Source organism: Armigeres subalbatus, chromosome 1 (assembly GCF_024139115.2).
Source record: "Armigeres subalbatus isolate Guangzhou_Male chromosome 1, GZ_Asu_2, whole genome shotgun sequence".
NCBI classification, from domain to species: Eukaryota; Metazoa; Arthropoda; class Insecta; order Diptera; family Culicidae; genus Armigeres; species Armigeres subalbatus.
In genome coordinates, this window is record NC_085139.1 from 297,666,669 (window position 1) to 297,685,040 (window position 18,372).

At 38.6% G+C, this 18,372-nt stretch overlaps 1 protein-coding gene across 5 annotated transcripts in view; it reads right to left on the reverse strand.

Moving 5' to 3' along the window:
- LOC134207776 (uncharacterized) overlaps positions 1 to 18,372 on the reverse strand; it is a 322,722-nt gene that overhangs the window by 237,386 nt on the left and 66,964 nt on the right. Inside the window, exons 1-2 of one of the 5 annotated variants that reach the window (XM_062683675.1) lie at positions 14,270 to 14,504; positions 12,762 to 13,205 (exon numbers count right to left, since the gene is read on the reverse strand). The exons of 3 other annotated variants lie outside the window; for them this stretch is intronic. In XM_062683675.1, coding sequence (XP_062539659.1) covers positions 12,762 to 13,176 — 415 coding nt within the window. In that variant the 5' untranslated portion in view covers positions 13,177 to 13,205; positions 14,270 to 14,504. Of the gene's footprint in view, positions 1 to 12,761; positions 14,505 to 18,372 lie in introns of those variants that run through there. One more of the 5 variants, XM_062683674.1, reaches the window with a different exon arrangement.

Consider the following 18,372-nt stretch of genomic DNA (forward strand, 5'->3'; position numbering starts at 1 on the left):
CGTTGGGTCAGGATTTACCTGCAGCTGGCAATGTAACCGTGGTAGATCTTACCCCGTAACACACCACGTAAAGGTGCCTATCTTTCGAAACATCTTTCGCCCCAAAAATCCAAAATCGGCCAAACAATAAAAAAGTTATAGCAATTTCAATTTGGGGTCAATTTGACCCCAGAGCACAGACAACGTAAGTTTTTTTGAGCACAGACAGAAGGTTAACCATGCAGTAAGATGTGCAACTATAAAGGTATACCGTGCTGAAGGTGGCCAGGTTCGATCTATCCAGGATAAGTAATAGTGATAGCAGAATTCTTCAACCGAAACACCATCGTATTACGTTGTGCTTACAGGAAGTAGTTTTTTTAACTAATTTTATTTGCTAATAATCTAATACATGCATTCATCTCTTAGACTAGGTTTTCCGTGTTTTCTTAACACTATCATCCTTATTTGCTATGTTACGCTTTTAGTTATTATTAATACATTTCAATTGCTTCTGGCAGTTGGGATATTTCCTCTGGTTAAATTGAACCATGTATGAATTATAATGTTTTCTACTTAAACTAAACCTAACCTAATTTATACTAAGGGTACAAAGAGTTAATCGTTGCAGTAGAAGATTGCAACGATTTTTGTCTAAAATTTTAAATTATTTTGTTGGACATTTGTTGCAATGTCTCAATATTAGAAATTCTATGAAGTTCATTGGTACTATACCACGGAGGCAACTTCAGAATCATTTTCAAAATTTTATTTTGAATCCTCTGGAGTGCCTTCTTTCTGGTATTGCAGCAACTAGCCCATATTGGCACAGTATACAACATGGCAGGTCTAAAAATTTGTTTGTAAATCAAAAGTTTGTTCTTAAGACAAAGTTTTGATTTTCTGTTTATAAGTGGATATAGGCACTTAATATATTTGTTACATTTGGCTTGAAGGCCTTCAATGTGATTTTTAAAAGTTAACTTTTGATCTAGCAGAAGTCCTAAATATTTAGCTTCGCTAGACCAATTAATTGGAACCCCATTCATAGTGACAATATGTCTGCTAGAAGGTTTCAAATAAGAAGCTCTCGGCTTATGTGGGAAAATTATAAGCTGAGTTTTGGAAGCATTCGGGGAAATTTTCCATTTTGCAAGTAAGTGGAGAAAATATCCAAACTTTTTTGCAATCTACTACAAATGACACGAAGGCTTCGCCCTTTGGCTGAAAGGCCCGTGTCATCTGCAAACAAAGATTTTTGACACCCTGGTGGTAAATCAGGTAAGTCAGAAGTAAAAATGTTATACAATATGGGCCCCAGTATGCTGCCTTGGGGGACACCAGCCCTTACAGGTAATCTATCAGATTTAGTATTCTGATAGTTTACCTGCAGTGTGCGATCTGATAAATAATTTTGGATCAGTTTAATGATGTACAGAGGAAAATTAAAATTCATCAATTTTACAATCAAACCTTCATGCCAAACACTGTCAAATGCTTTCTCTATATCAAGAAGAGCAACTCCAGTCGAATATCCTTCAGATTTGTTGAGCCGAATTAAGTTCGTAACTCTTAATAACTGATGAGTGGTTGAATGCCCATGGCGAAAACCAAATTGCTCATCAGCAAAAATTGTTATTAATATGAACCATCATTCTATTTAAAATAATCTTTTCAAACAGTTTGCTTATTGAAGAAAGCAAACTGATTGGGCGATAACTAGAAGCCTCAGCTGGATTTTTGTCCGGCTTCAAAATTGGAACAACTTTGGCGTTTTTCCATTTATCTGGAAAGTATGCCAATTGAAAACATTTGTTAAATAAATTAACCAAAAAGGATAAAGAGCTCTCAGGAAGTTTTTTGATAAGTATGTAGAAAATACCATCATCACCCGGGGCTTTCATATTTTTAAATTTTCTAGTAATAGATCTCACTTCATCTAAATTGGTTCCCAACGAAGGGTCAAAAACATTCTCTTGATTGAGAATGTCTTCGAAGCTCCGTGTAACCTGATCCTCAATTGGACTAGTGAGACCTAGACTAAAATTATGGGCACTCTCGAACTGCTGAGCAAGTTTTTGAGCCTTTTCGCCATTTGTTAATAAAATTTTATTTCCCTCTTTAAGCACTGGAATTGGCTTTTGAGGTTTTTTAAGAATTTTTGTTAATTTCCAAAAGGGTTTCGAGCTGGGATCCAACTTCGAGACATTATTCTCAAAGTTGGTATTTCTCAGAATAGCGAAACGTTTTTTAATTTCATTTTGCAAATCTCGCCAAATAACTTTCAACGCGGGATCGCGAGTTCTTTGGTATTGCCTTCTTCTCACATTTTTAAGACGGATCAGTAGCTGAAGATCGTCGTCAATAATAATGGAGTTGAATTTAACTTCACATTTCGGAATTGCAATGCCTCTGGCTTCGACAATTAAATTTGTCAAAGATACGAGAGCATTATCAATATCACTTTTGGTATCGAGAGGAATATCAACATCAAAATTCTTATCGATATACGTTTTATATAAATCCCAATCAGCTCTATGATAATCAAAAGTAAAGCTGATTGGATTATAAATGGCTTCTTGTGAGATTTCAAATGTCACAGGAAGGTGATCAGAGTCAAAGTCAGCATGAGTTACCAATTGGCCACACAGCTGACTTGAATCCGTTAAAACTAAATCAATTGTAGAAGGATTTCGACTGGAAGAAAAACAAGTTGGTCCATTGGGATACTGAATAGTATAATATCCCGCAGAACAATCTTCAAATAAAATTTTACCATTTGAATTGCTTTGAGCATTATTCCATGAACGGTGTTTGGCATTGAAGTCACCAATTACGAAGAATTTTGATTTGTTGCGAGTCAGAATTTGAAGATCAGCTTTCAACAAATTCTTTTGCTGCCCATTGCATTGAAAAGGCAAGTAGGCTGCAATGAAGGAAAATTGTCCAAAATTTGTTTCAACAGAAATTCCCAAGGTTTCAAAAACTTTGGTATCGAACGAAGGAAATAATTTATGTTTAATACGTCTATTAATGACAATGGCGACCCCACCACAGGCGCTGTCAAGACGATCATTTCTGTAGATAAAATAGTTTGGATCTCTTTTAATGGAGAGTTCTGGTTTTAAATACGTTTCAGTTATAATGGCAATATGCACATTATGAACTGAAAGGAAGTTGAATAATTCATCTTCCTTACCCTTTAGAGAGCGGGCACTCCAATTTAGAACTTTCACACAATTATTTGGATCCATTGAAACGGAGTCCGATAACAATTTTTGTGTGTACTTTATACCAACCTGAACAGCTTCAGGAATGGTATTTGCTTTGAACATTGCATCAATCATGTGAAAAAAAGTTAAAAAATCAAAATCGGAAGCAGTCATGCTACCTGAATCGGCAACATGACCGTTATTTTCCGTTGGGACATGGGTATAAACCTCATTTTGAGAAGAGAAATTTGGTCTACCAGCAGCGATGTTTGCATACGTAGGTACATTGGAAAAATTGGAATTTACTGAAGTGCTTGCTACCCGTTGACGAGCGGCAAAATTTGTTTGTGAATTGTGGTGGGTATGAATTGCTCGACCGGTAACCGGTTTCAAAGTTTGAGCATTTGAAAAATTTCTACCCGTCGAATCTGGGATCCGATTGGAATTTCCAGTCATCAATTTTGCACGGGAATTCAAAACTTTTTTGCGTGAAGGGCATTCCCAGAAATTGGATTTATGATTGCCCCCACAGTTTGCGCACTTAAATTTATTGGAATCTTCTCTCACAGGACATGCGTCCTTGGCGTGAGAGGTTCCACCACAAATCATGCATTTAGCATCCATGTGACAATGTTTGGTTCCATGACCCCACTTTTGGCACTTACGGCACTGGGTAGGGTTTTGGAAATTTCCCCCAGGTCTGCAGAAATGTTCCCATGTAACACGGACATGAGACATAATACAGGCCTTTTACAATTTTTTCATATTATTTAGTTCACTTTTGTTAAAGTGAAATAAACAAAATTGTTAAGAAATGGGATGTACCAGAATGGGATTTCTTTTCATCTTAATTACTTGGACTGGTGAAAATCCAAGTAATTGAGAAATTTCAATTTAATCTCATCCAGTGATTTGTCATCACTGGGGAGACCTTTCAAGACGACTTTGAACAATCGCTCAGTTTTGTCGTCGTATGTGAAGAATTTATGGCGCTTCTCAGTTAAATAGTGAAGAAGACGTTTGCGATCGTCAAAGGATCCCGGCAAAACGCGGCAGTCACCCTTCCTAGCAATCTGAAATGAAACCTTGATGCCCTGAAGGTTACTTAAGATTTCATTCCGAAAGCCAGAAAACTCGGCAACAGATACCACAATTGGCGGAATCCTTTGTTTCTTCGCATGAATCGAATCACCTGGGCTAAAGGTAGATTCGATTTGCTCAATTTCATCATTAATCAAATCGAACTGATTGCTCAGTTCGATAGGAGAAGAAATAATGTCAACATTAGATTTAGAAGGAATATCTGAATTCTCCAGCTTCCTTCTATTTTTCCGCGCTTTGGCAGGACGGTCTTGAAACCTTGTTTCTTTGAAGGAAGTGGAGAATTCAGAGACTCCCCCTTCCTCTTGTTTTTATTAATGCTCATTGCTGAGCGTGGACACGTGACCTTCTAAGAGGTTTTTTCCCAGAACGGTGTCCCTGCAGGATTACCACCGCTTGTCGGAATTTTACTTCCGCAAACGGGTCCAACGTAAAACGAAGGCACGGGTCCTTGCAAAGATCGTAACGGGATCAGTGGGTACAAATAGCGCTAAGAAGCACCGTTGAAATTAAAATAGCTTCGGGTAGTATTAAAAACTTCTTTCCGCAAAGAGAGAAAGAACCGCACAGCACGAAAGCACGATGCGGATACAGGAAGTAGTAAGTCTGAACAAAAACAGGGAGTTAGTTATTAACCTAAATTAACGATGAGATTGATGTTTCAGTATAATGTATTGGAGCACAGTACCCTTTAGGATTAGCTGCCATATCAATATTTTATATAGTCTTTACACATGCCTAAATTTGCCTTATAATATTACTGATTTGATTGTAAATATATGAGATGGGGTTGGGAGGGTGCATCAGGGCATCAATGAAGTTACAACTGGACAATGAAGTGGTAGCCAATCGGAGTCAAGGAAGGAAAGTATTAGTCGTTTGCGTGTCTTACTTTTATTTCCAACAGTTGTTAACCAGTTGACGCGCCCTTCTTCAAACAAACCACCCCGTGGAAAGCTTGACTAGTATTGCAAATTTCATTATTCTTTTTGTTGGATCATTCTGCTGGAAGGAAATTCTCATTTTCCCGTGGGATTCGTGTAAGTGTCTCTGCTTACAGGTTTACCACCCCCATTTTGGCCCTTCATACAGCAATATGTTGAATTCAAAATCATACTGAAATTTGACCTTACTGTCAAGTGGAACCGCATGCAGAGCAAGACTCTAGCCAGGATGGTGGCTAACTACTTACATACATATACATACCAACGTCTGTTGCTGAAAAGGCAACATATCAGAACGAATGAACCATCAGTCCAAAAGTCAGACCTATATATATTAACTGTCAAAGGTTGAGTCAAGTGCCCTGCGGTGTTTTACTAGTGCGTTTGAATCATATTATTCCGTACGTCACACAAGACCGAAAATGTCGAGGAAGCACCTCCCTTTTATTTTTAAATTTCAAATTAAACAATGTTCCTTTCGACTTTTGAGTCGGAAGAAAAAATGAAGCGTTCAGGATAATTAACTTCATCGTTCCCTGAAAGAAAATCGAATATCGGTTCTTCATTTTAGGACCCAAAAGGTAACCCATGCTGACTTCCCGAGTAGTACAGTTGAGGCAGATTTAGATGCAGCAACTCATATTTGACTTGATTTGGTCTAACATGGGTCATAGTAACTCGTCTATGACAAGTGTGGTGCTAGGGTTTAGACTCTGATCACCTTCCTGTGACGTTTGGAATCTCACAAGTAGCCGTTGATAATCAATTCTACTTTTGATTTCCTCGGAAATTTATTTAAAAATTCTTTTGGAAATTTCTTCCTTTGGATTTTAATTTGGTAATTTCTTTCCAGAAATTAGTTTGGAAATTTCTTCAAGTATTCCTGTACGAGTTCCTTCCGAAATTCTTTTGGCAATTTCCTCGGAAACGTGTTAAGAAATTCCTTTAGAAACTTTTTCAGTAGATCCTTTGAAAATTTCTTCAGAAACTCGTTCGGAACTACAGTTGATGCAAAAGTATAATATTGTTCATGTCGTTCCGCGACCAACATCTAGTTTGCTTGGACCTAGCAGCCAAAGTACCGAGACTATAACAGTGTTTTGATTTTGTCATGACTGGAAAGCCATCTCCAAAACATTAAATCACAGTCGAAAAATAATAGTATCAGAAATCGGCAACAACTGGGATCGAAGCCAGACCCACTTGGGAGAGAGATGGACACGATTTCCACTCAACCACACTGGCGCTGTCAACGATGTACTTCTATTAATCTTATTAAAATGTAAATGAACTATGACTGTTACCGCTGGGCATATACTGTGCGTCAGATGATAGCTTGGCTAAGACTTTAATTTACACCTGTCATCGGGGTATTGTCATTGGGCAGATATTGGGAAGACAATGGAAAAACTACGTTCTGAACTAGCCCATTTATTATCTAAATCACAGTTATAGTTACCAAGACAAGGGTTCAAACACGCGCCTAACCGAATTATGCCGAATTATCAATTATGTTGTAATTACTTAAGCTAATATTAATAAATATTGCAGCTTAAAGCTGCTTCGCACCCAGATACGGAGTTTGCGATCTGCTCGAAAGAATCGGCCATGAGCAGCCCTCCCTTTGTCGCCGTAACAATGACGCTTTTTGCACTTTACAAGAGTTTTGCGAGAATCTTTTTCTCACAGTCATTTTTTTCTCACACTCAATATACTCAAAACAAATTTGATTTTCCGTGTATATTATTTGTGTGTTCAGTTGTGGGCACCCTAACTCTTTTTATGCAATTTTTGTAATTATTTAGACATAATTCTAGCACAACATTTGAAAAGGCGTAACAGCAAAACATTATTCGGTCTTTCAGGAAAGGGAAAACCCTTGAACAGCAGTTTCTCCCGATGATTCTTCCTAGGATATCTTAGAAGTTAGCTCGAAAATTCTATAAAGGATTTCACTTGATGTTTAATCTAGACCTGTGGGCCGATTGAAATTTTATCGGCGGTGGCGTTATAGCTCATTTTCAGCCAGCAACGGCAGCGTGTTGGCGTCACTTTGCTGGTGATTTGCGGCGACACTGACTCACGTGAATCAATTTCGTGCATTAGAAATTTTTCGGGATTTATCCGGATGTTCCTCTAGGAACTTCTCTGGATGTTCCTCTGAGACTTCCTGTGGAAGTTGCTCCAGGAATTTCTCTGCAAGTTTCTCCGGGAATTCTTTCGCAAGTTCCTCCGGGTATTCCTCCGGAAGATCTTCCAGGAATTTCTCCGGAAGTTGCTCCACGAATTTCTCCGTAAGTTCATCCAGGTACTCCTACCCAAAAAGCTAGTCCAGAAATTCATCTAGGAATTCCTCCGGAAGTACCTCAAAGAATTTCTCCGGAAGGTCATCCAGGATGTCCGGAAGTTCCTCCAAAACTCGACTAGGACTCAAAGGAACTACTCCAGAAATCTCTTCGTGAATTCTTTCTAAAATTCCTTCTAACATCTTTTAAATTATTGTCAAGCATTTATCCGTTAATTCTTTCAAATATACTCAAGAAATTCATTTATTTCCACGGTGATTTCTCCAGCAATTCTATTAGAAATTCCCTTAAAAAAGTTCAAGTTTTTCCCCAGAACATCCACTAGAAAATCCTTCGGAACTCCCATGTAAATTCCTCCCGAAACTCTCTCTGGAGATACTCCAGAAATTCCACCAAGAAGTCTTCATTAATCACTTCCAGTCCTTTCCAGAAATACCATTTAAATTTCCAAAGAAACTCACGAGGAGGTCCTCGATAGCCACCTCCTACTCACGATACGGGAATCCTTTCGAAAATTCCTTTAAGAAATCTCTCTAAGAAAATAGTTTAGGGATTTTTTTTCTTCGGAAATTACTTGGGAAATTCGTCTGCAAATTCATCTTGTTATTTATGCAGATATTCTTCTGAAAAATTCGTAAAAACTTTTTTGAAATTACCTCCAAAAATCCCTCTTGAAATTCCTATGGAAATAAAATAACTCTCCTGGTAGATCTTCCCGGAATTCTCAAAATTTCAGCGGGTACTTATCCTGAAATTTCTTAAAATAATAATTCAAAAAGTCCTTCAGGATTTTTCAGAAGAAATTTTTCCAAGAATTCGCAGCAATATCTTAAAATAATAATCCCGTAAATTCTTTTAAAAGTTCTCCAACTTTTTCTTCCAAAAAATCCTCCATGAATTCTCACAAAAATTCCGTCAAGAATTTCCCCGGAAACTACCCTCCAGAAATCCTTTTATAAGTTCCCCCGAAAATTTCTTCAAGAAATCTCTGGGAATTCGTTTCGGAATTCCCATAGAAATGTCTCAAGCTTTTCTGCAAAAAAAAACCCTGATTAATCCACCTAGCGTTGGTGGTGCCTTTCTCGCATTAATTAAGACACCAACCTTATATGGGGTTTAAATGGTCTGATGTACCATTTTCTTCATAACTTTTAAACGCAATGACCGATCGTTATAAAATTCAATAGTGATCAACAAGGCTTTGCCCCTGTCGAATGAAACTTGTTTCGAAAAAATCGGTTACGAAAAGTTGTCTAATGTTTTTTATATCTTTTGTGCACACACATACACACACATACACACGGACAGACAGACATGTGCTCAGCTCGTCGAGCTGAGTCGATTGGTATAATACTATAGGTCTTAGAGGCTTCTATAAAAAGTTCGTTTGCGGAGTGAAATGATAGCCTTTCGGTACAACTTAGTTGTACGAGAAAGGCAAAAAATAAATAAAATCCTTTTTTCAGGAACAATGCCCGAAGGAATTTTTGTGGGAGTATCCAAAGAAGTTCCCAAAGGATTTCCTGAAGAATTTCATTAAGTAAGTCAAAATCCGAATTGAAGTTCCTGGATTGAACCCCGAGAGGATTTTTTGAATAAATTACTGATGGATTTTCCGATGGATTTCCTAAAGAAATTCTCGGAGGAATTCCTAGGAGAGTATCTAAATCAAATCAAGGGGAAATTCTAAAATAAGAAGTTTTTTGCCTTTCTCATACACCAAGGTGTAACGAAAAGGCTATATATTCACTTCCAAGACGATTTTGTGATAGAAGATCCGGAGACCCATAGTGTTATATACCAATCGACTCAGCTCGACGAATTGAAATGATGTCTGTTTGTGTGTATGTGTGTGCGTGTGTGTATGTATGTACGCAAAATAAAACTCACTCATCTTTTAGCCACTTTTTAGATACGATTTTTTTTGCAATAAGTCGACGGGGAATCCTGTCCCATTGGTTCCTATTGAAAATTGGCCAGATCGGACAATGGGATCAAAAGTTATGGTCAAAATACGATTTAGATACAAAAAAACACGCCTATAAATTCTCACTCATTTTTTTCAGTATATCTAATGTACGAGAAAGGCACAAACACCGCTAGGTGGATCAATCAGGGTTTTTTTCAAATGAAGTTCATAAGGAATTTTCAGAGGAAAATATTTTGAACCTCCAAACAAATTTCAAATAAAGTAACGAAATAATTTAAGACAGAAGGGAGAGTTCTAGAAGCAATACCATAGTTTCCTAGTATCTTATTGTTTAACAGATAATATATGGAATAGAAGGGACCTAGTGGCCATGCTGCCAATGATATTTTACCACGTCGCACTTATTGGTCAGATAACAGTTCCACACTAGTTGCAGTTGTGAGTAGATCGCAATCCAATGATTTAGATTTAAAGACGTTATCGACAGATATCACCTCAATTCGTCGAGCTAAGTTAATTGGTATATGAAAGTTGGCCTTCCGGGCCTCCTATCAAAATTTCCCTTTTGAAGTGAACATATAGCCTTTCCCGAGCAGGAGCGACGACCTCGATAACAGAAATTGGTATGAAATAGCCTTGCATAAGAGGTAAAATACCAAAAACAGGGCTAGAGTATGGTATCAATAATAGAAAATTCTATTTTTTTTTTTCTATTATAATTTTAGTCATTATTGAGCCAATTTCTCTTGCTCGGGTTTCGTTACCGAGAATTTATGTGGAGATTCCTTAATTTTTTTTGTTAATATTCCAGAGAAATATCTTTCATATAGTGCCAGAAATACTCAAAGGTTTTCTAGACATTTCACTAGAAAAAATTCTTGATTTTTTTTTGCAGAGTAAATTTTCTGAAAGATTCTCGGAAAAATAAAAAAAAAAAATCCGTAGGTATTTCTAGAAAACTATTAGATGAAACGCAGTTAGGAGATACTTTCTTTAAGCATTTTTACCAAATTCTATTGGAAACCGAAAAAAAAAATCTGGAAAAAATTTCCATAGAAATTCTCAGATAAGTTGCCACAGGATCTTTCGGAGGAGCTCCAGGAGGAATTTTTAAGCGAATCCTCATAAATTTTTAGAGAAATTCCCAGAGGATTTTACAGAAGAATTTTCTGCAGAAATTTCCATAGAATTCCTCGGAGGAAATTTTTGGATGAAAAAAAAATCGTCTATGGATGAACCATCGCAGGAATTCCTGAATGATTCCAGGGAAGTTTTTTACATTTTCCAGAGGAAGATTCCATAAGAAATTCTAAATTCTAAACCAATTTCAATATAATTCTTGGATCAAAATTTAAAGTATCTTTTCAGTGATAGTAGGATTTTTTGAAGAAATAACTAAATCCTAACGGAATTCTCGGAGGGAATCTAAGAAGTCATGGTCGACTACGTAAAAATTTCACATTTTTCGTAATTGTACGCAGTGATGTGCTGAATCATTATCAGACAATAATGATTGCAATTTCCATGTTATTACTTTTCACGGGAAAACAGTTGCCGCTAGTGACAACTTCTCAAATTTTGTACTCAAACGATAATAAACACAGAATTTCCTTCAAAAATTAATCTTTACTAATATCAGCTAATTGTCAACAGTCCCGTTATATCTTCTTTTTGGCGTACTGGTTTCATGATACATAGTAGGGGAAGGTGGGTAGACTTGATCCCCGGGGAGACTTGATCACCCCCTATTTTATCGCGAACTAAAGTAGTTTTGTTCTAGCGTATGTTTTAGTATAGATCCTCTAGACAAATGACCTTTATGTGGTGAGTTATTTTTTGGATTGACAACCTTATTTATTCTGCAGGGTGGTTTGTATATTTTGACCTTCCTAAAGATTTTTTTATTGGCCAAGCAAAAATGAACAACTTTTCATAACAATGACCAAATGCTTTCGTTTTTTCACAGCACAAAGCCATAAATATGCTAAATGATCTGTACTGATGAAAATGTTAACATTCCATCAAAGTTTTAGGATATTTGGATTTGAAGTTATTGGCTCAATATGGGGACACTTGATCCCCCATTAGTCACCCATACAAAAAATTGGCGAAAAAATTCAAAAAAATATAAATCTATTCTCAGGCTTCTAATTTTTTGTAGATTTGACAGATTTGATGAAGGGTTGTCAGGAAAAATTATTTATTGCGTAGATATCATAAAAAGGGGATCAAGTCTCCCCAAATTTTCACGTGCTGTCCCCAAATTGCACGTGCTGTCGAATTCAATAACAAAAATCGTTCACGCATACGCACAGCAATTCGAAAATTCCGCGTATTTTGAAGGAAAAATATTTTAAAAATCTGAGGGCACCTTGCTAATTTTATCAAAGCAAGTTCTTGGAGAGGGATCAATTTCCCCCGAATATTTTAAAAGTCGATTTTTGACAGCACTCCAAAAAATCGATTGTGTATCAATAATAACAATAATTTAAGGACTGTCATACATCAGTAAAGTTAAATACTATATTTCTTAGAGAGTCTGTGTGGAAATCGCGTATGTTTATTTATTTTTGGCTGTGATACATCGGAAATCAGAAAAGGGGATCAAGTCTACCCAGTCTCCCCTAAGGAAAAAGAGTTCAAAATGTAACGGTAAATGCTTCAAATCAAGATACAATTTTCAAACGATTCTTAATCGCTGGTGAGTTTTATCATTTGATAATTTAAAAGTAAGATCGCGGGTGAGTTTTGATCATCCTCGACTTTCTGAAAATTTGATTTTCCCCATCCCAGTGCACGTTCAATTTGCGGTCGTGTTTCGGATATAATCTTCTACTTTTTTTAACTAGGAAGAAGATAAATTTGATATATTTTTCTCCAAGTTGGTTTAATTGGTAGGCTCAGACGTGTATAACACTTTACGGATACATTTGAAACTATTATGTAAAATATTATCATTGCAGATCCTTGTTTGAAAACGACAAAAATTCATATGTATATGATCATCATGAAACAGTACATATTGAAAGCAATGCTTCAAGATCTGGATAAGATTTTTAGCTATTAATAGCAGCGACTGGTTGTCATGTCACCAACCCATCAAAGCAACAGAACTATTTGTTCATTTGATGCCAAGGTACCTTTCCCATCATTGTAAAGCAAAATTCCCAAAGTTTACTAAAATTCGATTACACATTCAATGGCGCCGCTTCGTTCCAAACTTATTGCTGTGACGGCAGGCACCTCAATGCAGCACCTTTCTCACGAAAAACAACAAATTCCAACTTACATTTAATCAGCACAACACCGCCATTTTCAGCCCCATTGTCGTCGGTTCCAGTCGGCACTGAAGGCAACGGCGACTTGTTGCCATTACTGGAAATTGTCGTCGCCGACACACCATCGCTGCCACCGCCGCCGCAACCGCTGCCTCCTTTCCTTTTAGTACTGATGCTGGTATCGCAAGCATCACCGTCACTGTTATTGTTACTGTTAATATTATTATTTTTGTTATTGTTAATCACATTCTGTTCCTGAAGCTGTCGCTGTTGTTCTTGCTGTTGTTGTTGCTGCTGCAGCTGCTGGTTACCGCCAGCATTGTTGTTGTCGTTTTTGTTTTTGTTACCACTGCCACCACCGCCCCCACCATGGCCTCCTTTGCCGTTCTTCTTCTTGTGGTGGTGCTTCTTCTTGCGCTCCATCATGATGGTTGCCTCGCTGTTCTATGTGCAATCTGATCAAACTCCGATTGTAGTTATGTATACTAGCTAATGTATGCAGGGCAAAAGTCGTGATACCGAATTTCAACTATTTCGACTACGATTGTATCGTCTGGTGTAACTTCTTTCACTTCTTCTTGTGCCGAGGGTTGGTGCCGTTCCGTAGCTCTGAGCGATGATGCACCACCAACAGCAAATCTATTCATTTTAGATTCAATGCAGCGCACGACGATCGATTTCGCGACTTTTAAGTACGAGTACGGGTTTCCCTTTAAGTACCACACCACTTGGGCTTGTTTGTTCGCCACTCTCTCTAACTAGGGGGAGCTGACATGATTCCAATTCCGCGCGAGTGTCACTTGCCTAACCTGGCCGTCAAGGTACCGCAACACCGCCTGCTAAGTACTTGCACTAGGCTGACCGTTGCCTACTATGATGTCATTCACGATAAGCTCAACAGCGCCTACTGTGCTCGGTCGTCGTGAGTCAGCGGACTAAACTGAAAACTATGGATTCACTTGTAGATAATTTAACTGCTCTCTCAATTTACACAACATAAACACACTCTGCGTTGCACGCACAAAATCCGTTCGTGTCGTCGGTCGCTGTCAAGCGATTACACTTCATTTAGGCATTTCCTCTGTCGCGGAAGAATTGAATCAACAATAAACGAGCACTAACACGGCCGCGCCGTCACTTGCTCTCTGCGCTTCCCACTCTGCTTAGATGTCAATCATGCCAGCTTCGCCAACCAGCTCATAAAGCACACAAACGACGGAAACGGCACTGTACTCCCCTCGAGCCATACAATCGATTATCTTCTATTTCGCGGAGGTCAATCTTCCTTTCTTCTATTGTTATTCCAATTAGGGCCGCCGTTCGCAGAAAATAAACGCTGCAACACCACTACACTCCTGTTATTTGTACATCAGATTCTCTTCACTGTCAATGACTCTATACTCGACGGGGAGCAACTTTGGTTCTTCGTTCTCCGCAACCACACACTTTACGACGAATCCTGTTTTCTTATTCCTTCTCAGCGAAGCGAAAAATCCTTTTCACACAAATTATTCTGCACCTGTTCTGAGTCCCTGTTTGTGGGGTTCACGAAACGAACAAAGAATCGCATTTATTCCGGACACACCGCGCGCGGTGGATGATGAAGCTGGGGCGCACAAATCCACACTCAACGAATCCACTCCGTACCACGCGAGTCGACGAACCGAAATGACGGACGGACGACGCTGACGGTTCTAGACTCCACCGGACCACACCGGAGTGAAAAGCCGCTGATGGTAGTCGTTCAGTATGCAACACCAGACCAGCTGCTCCCGAGAATTACCTTTCCCGTTTCGATCGCTGTTGAATGGAACCGACAAACGTTGGGGTACTGGCTGTGGCCGCATCCAAACTGAACGGAGAACCGAGCCGACTCTCACCAACAAACCCATCTCCGAGGCACGAGTGCGGTTCAGTGAAGTCTGCTGGCGCCGGCTGTGTGTGCGTGCATTGTGCATAGTTTTAGTTCAATTGCACTGCACTAGCGCTGGCTGGTCGCTCTACAATCGTAGTGACGGGACGGGCAAAGCATAGTAAAAATGTACGAAAAACTGGAAGAGCATCGAAGAACTATACAGCAGAAATAAACAGGGGGGAGGAAGCAACGATACATGATTCACCCGCGCCGGTTGCCTTCGCGCGCACTTCCCCATCGTGGGCGATCGCAGGAATAACGATGGCTACTTGCATGCAAGCATGGCATACTCACGGGGTTGCGGTGGATAGAAGCTGCACCGTCAGGAGATGTAGCTCGCACGAACACCAGCGGTGCAAGCACGCTAAATTTTAATGATACAAATGATGTGCGGCATTCATGCATAGAATGGCAATTTGGTGCTTAATCGTGTCAAAAATTTACAAAGCGAAACGCTTACAAAAATTCGTGTCATGAACTTTGAACTGTGATTTGTGAATATTAAATATTTTCTTATAAAATCGCCGAACTGTTACCAACCACTTGTACTAGGTGGCATTTATTTTCAAAGCGTGGAAATAAAACGAATCCCTCAAATGAGAGAGCCGCACGCCAAAAATCAAAAACTCATAAAACGTGAAATCTGTACGTACGTTTACTTATCAAAAATGTTCCGGTTGTTCCAGGAGAGGCCCGTTTTATGTGAAACAAACACATACAGGGGTTGGGCAGAATGATCGGGACAGGCAAAGTTTTATCAAAATTCAAATGACCATAACTCCGTAAAACATCAACCGATTTCTTTGGTTCTGACAACGTTCGACGGGAAAATAAATCATGTTTTGGAAAACTAGTTCAAATCCATGGTCAGACCACTGGATACCGAAGATCTTCTTCTTCTTCAATGGCTCTACATTTCAACTTAGTATTCTATTAGAATTTCCTCAGATATTAATTAAAAGCTTTCCTATGCCCGCCATTGCATGAGTATGTATCTTGTGTGGCAAGTACAATGGATACACTAAGCCCAGGGTGTCGAGAGGATACCGGAAGTATTTTTCACTTGGGTGAAATGTCAACCCTTTCTATATTTTTTACAGAAACTACAAACCATGAAGTTTGATACTCATATTAATATAATTGGAAAAGGTATAACTATGCCCATGGGCTACCATTTGGTGCAAGGACGCTGTCTACGAGAGCAATAGCGTGCGTGCGGCAATTGGTGGAACCGATTTCACAGATTTCACGAACTCGGCGATATCTCAGGTGTTTGTTGTCAAATCTGTGACGTCAACATATCAATCAACTCAAGAAAAGCTGTAGTTTCCGTAAAAAATATAAAAAGGGTTCAACCGTCTAAGACGAATTAAGTACTCTCCATTTAATTCCACCAATTAATTTTCGATATCTTTGCAGATACGTATTTCGGCCACACAGTTGTGGTGGTATCTGCAAAGATATCGAAAATTAATTGGTGGAATTAAATGAAGAGTACTTAATTCGTCTTAGACGGTTGAATACATTCCACTAAAAGAGCTTTATATATTTTTCTGATAAAAAGGGTTTCCATTTCACCCAAGTGAAAAATACAAGCGCTAAAAAATAGCATTTTGACATGCCCTTAAATAAGCCTGACCATGGATTTGAACTAGTTTTCCAAAACTTGATTTATTTTCCCGTCGAACGCTGTCAGAACCAAAGAAATCGGTTGATATTTCACGGAGTTATGTTCATTTGACTTTTGGTAAACTTTTGCCTGTCCCGATCATTCTGTCCAACCCCTGTATCTGTTTCAATGACTTTTCACGTGTGGGAGGAAAACCATTGATTGTCGAACTCAAAAACCATTGATTGTTGAACTAAAAATTGATCTGCTTCGTTGATGGCTTGAACTATAGATAGAGGAATATATACACGGTTAGATAAAAGTACCTAATTTTAGGTACTTTTTTTTCTCTTGCATCTCGCTCCCTCTTCCATTTGTTGTCATAAAATGAAGAGCAAAACCACTCAACAAGGGCAGTGAAGTGTGGGAACCCAACTTTAAGTAATCTCATGTTTACAAAAGTTGAGTGAAATTCACCTAACTTTTGGCTAGTTTCTATTTAAAATTAAGTATATTTTATTTAGTGAATTTTACTTAATTTCAAGAAAAAATTATTTAATTTTGGGTTCCCACACTAAACCCCCGATTTGAGGGAAAAGTACCTAATATTAAGTACAGGGGTAAGACAGACTGATCGGGACAGTTTTGGTTTTTTTTTGTCTTTATTTAAGAGACTTGCAGCCCGAGGCTGGCTCGTCTCCGCGGGACAGTTTGGTATATAAACCTTTTTCATTGCCTTCACACGACCAAAACAGCGCAAAAATAGTTGAAATTGAACTTAAGTGGTGGAATTAAATGGGAAGGTACAAACTCGTCTTATGACAAGTGAAGACATTCCACTAAAAAGCTCAAAATAATTTTCCTAACAAAATGTTCATGCCAAAATAATATTTACAAGATTGGATGAAAAAATGCTTGCATAAATTCAGCTCTGAATCCCATTTTGATAAAATAAATTATAATACACATAGGTACATAGCATTTGAAATTCGTGAAAATAATGCTTTATATGCCACTCACGACTCTTCGTGGAACTTTTTTACTACTTTTTTTTTTACTTCTCCTAAATTCATGCGCCATTGATTGGAGAAAAATACGCAATATATCAAAAACATAAAATATAGAAATTCATCTGAAAACACATGCTCCAATCTCCAGAACAGCAATATGGCGAGTTATCGACAGAGGATAGAGTCGATGAAAAATATCCATTGCTTAGATCTGAAGACATGTTGAAATAAAGTTGAAAACGCCGATTTCAGATGAGCCCGCATCATAACTATACATCTTCCAACTAAACAACTGTCAAAACATAAACATGTTATTTATAAGTTCGTGAAAGCATCCTGACGACATGTTTTATGTCTTGAGAGTGTAAAACAAAACATCTTGAAACCCCAAACAAATGTTAAAAAATGACATGTTATCAGCAAGTCGTAAGAATGTAATACAAAACATCTACTATGGTCAAAGAGCTGTATGTTTAACAAAAATCTTTTCACATACAACAAGTATCCTAAACCTCCGCAAAAAAGATGTTTTCGGTGTTACTTGGGTACTGCACAATAGCGAAGTCCCCTCCTCTTACTCTGGATAGCTATCTCCGCGTTCTAGTGATGAACTTTGTACTATCTTAAAAATCACTTTAATAAAGATTAAAAAAAAAAAAAAGCGCGGATTTGGCAACCGACAAAATAGCGTCTATGGTCGACTTACCCTTTCAGAAACCAAACTGGTTACTCGATAGACCATCCGCACCCTCCGTGCGTATCAACAACCTGTTGAGGATGATCTTCTCGAGCACTTTCCCCGCCGTATCAAGCAGGCATATTGGTCTATATGCCGACGGATCCTCCGGTGGTTTTCCCGCCTTTGGCAATAGGACCAAGCTCTGCCTTTTCCATGCTTCAGGGAAGACTCCCTCGTCCAGGCATCTCTGCATGACAGATCTGAACATCTCGGGAGCCTCAGCATTGGCCGCTTTGATGGCCAGGTTCGGAATACCATCCGGTCCTGGCGCCTTACCTACACTAAGGGACTGTGCAATCCTCGCAAGTTCCCCCACGGTTATTCTTCCCTCGTCGGCCACCCTGGCCCC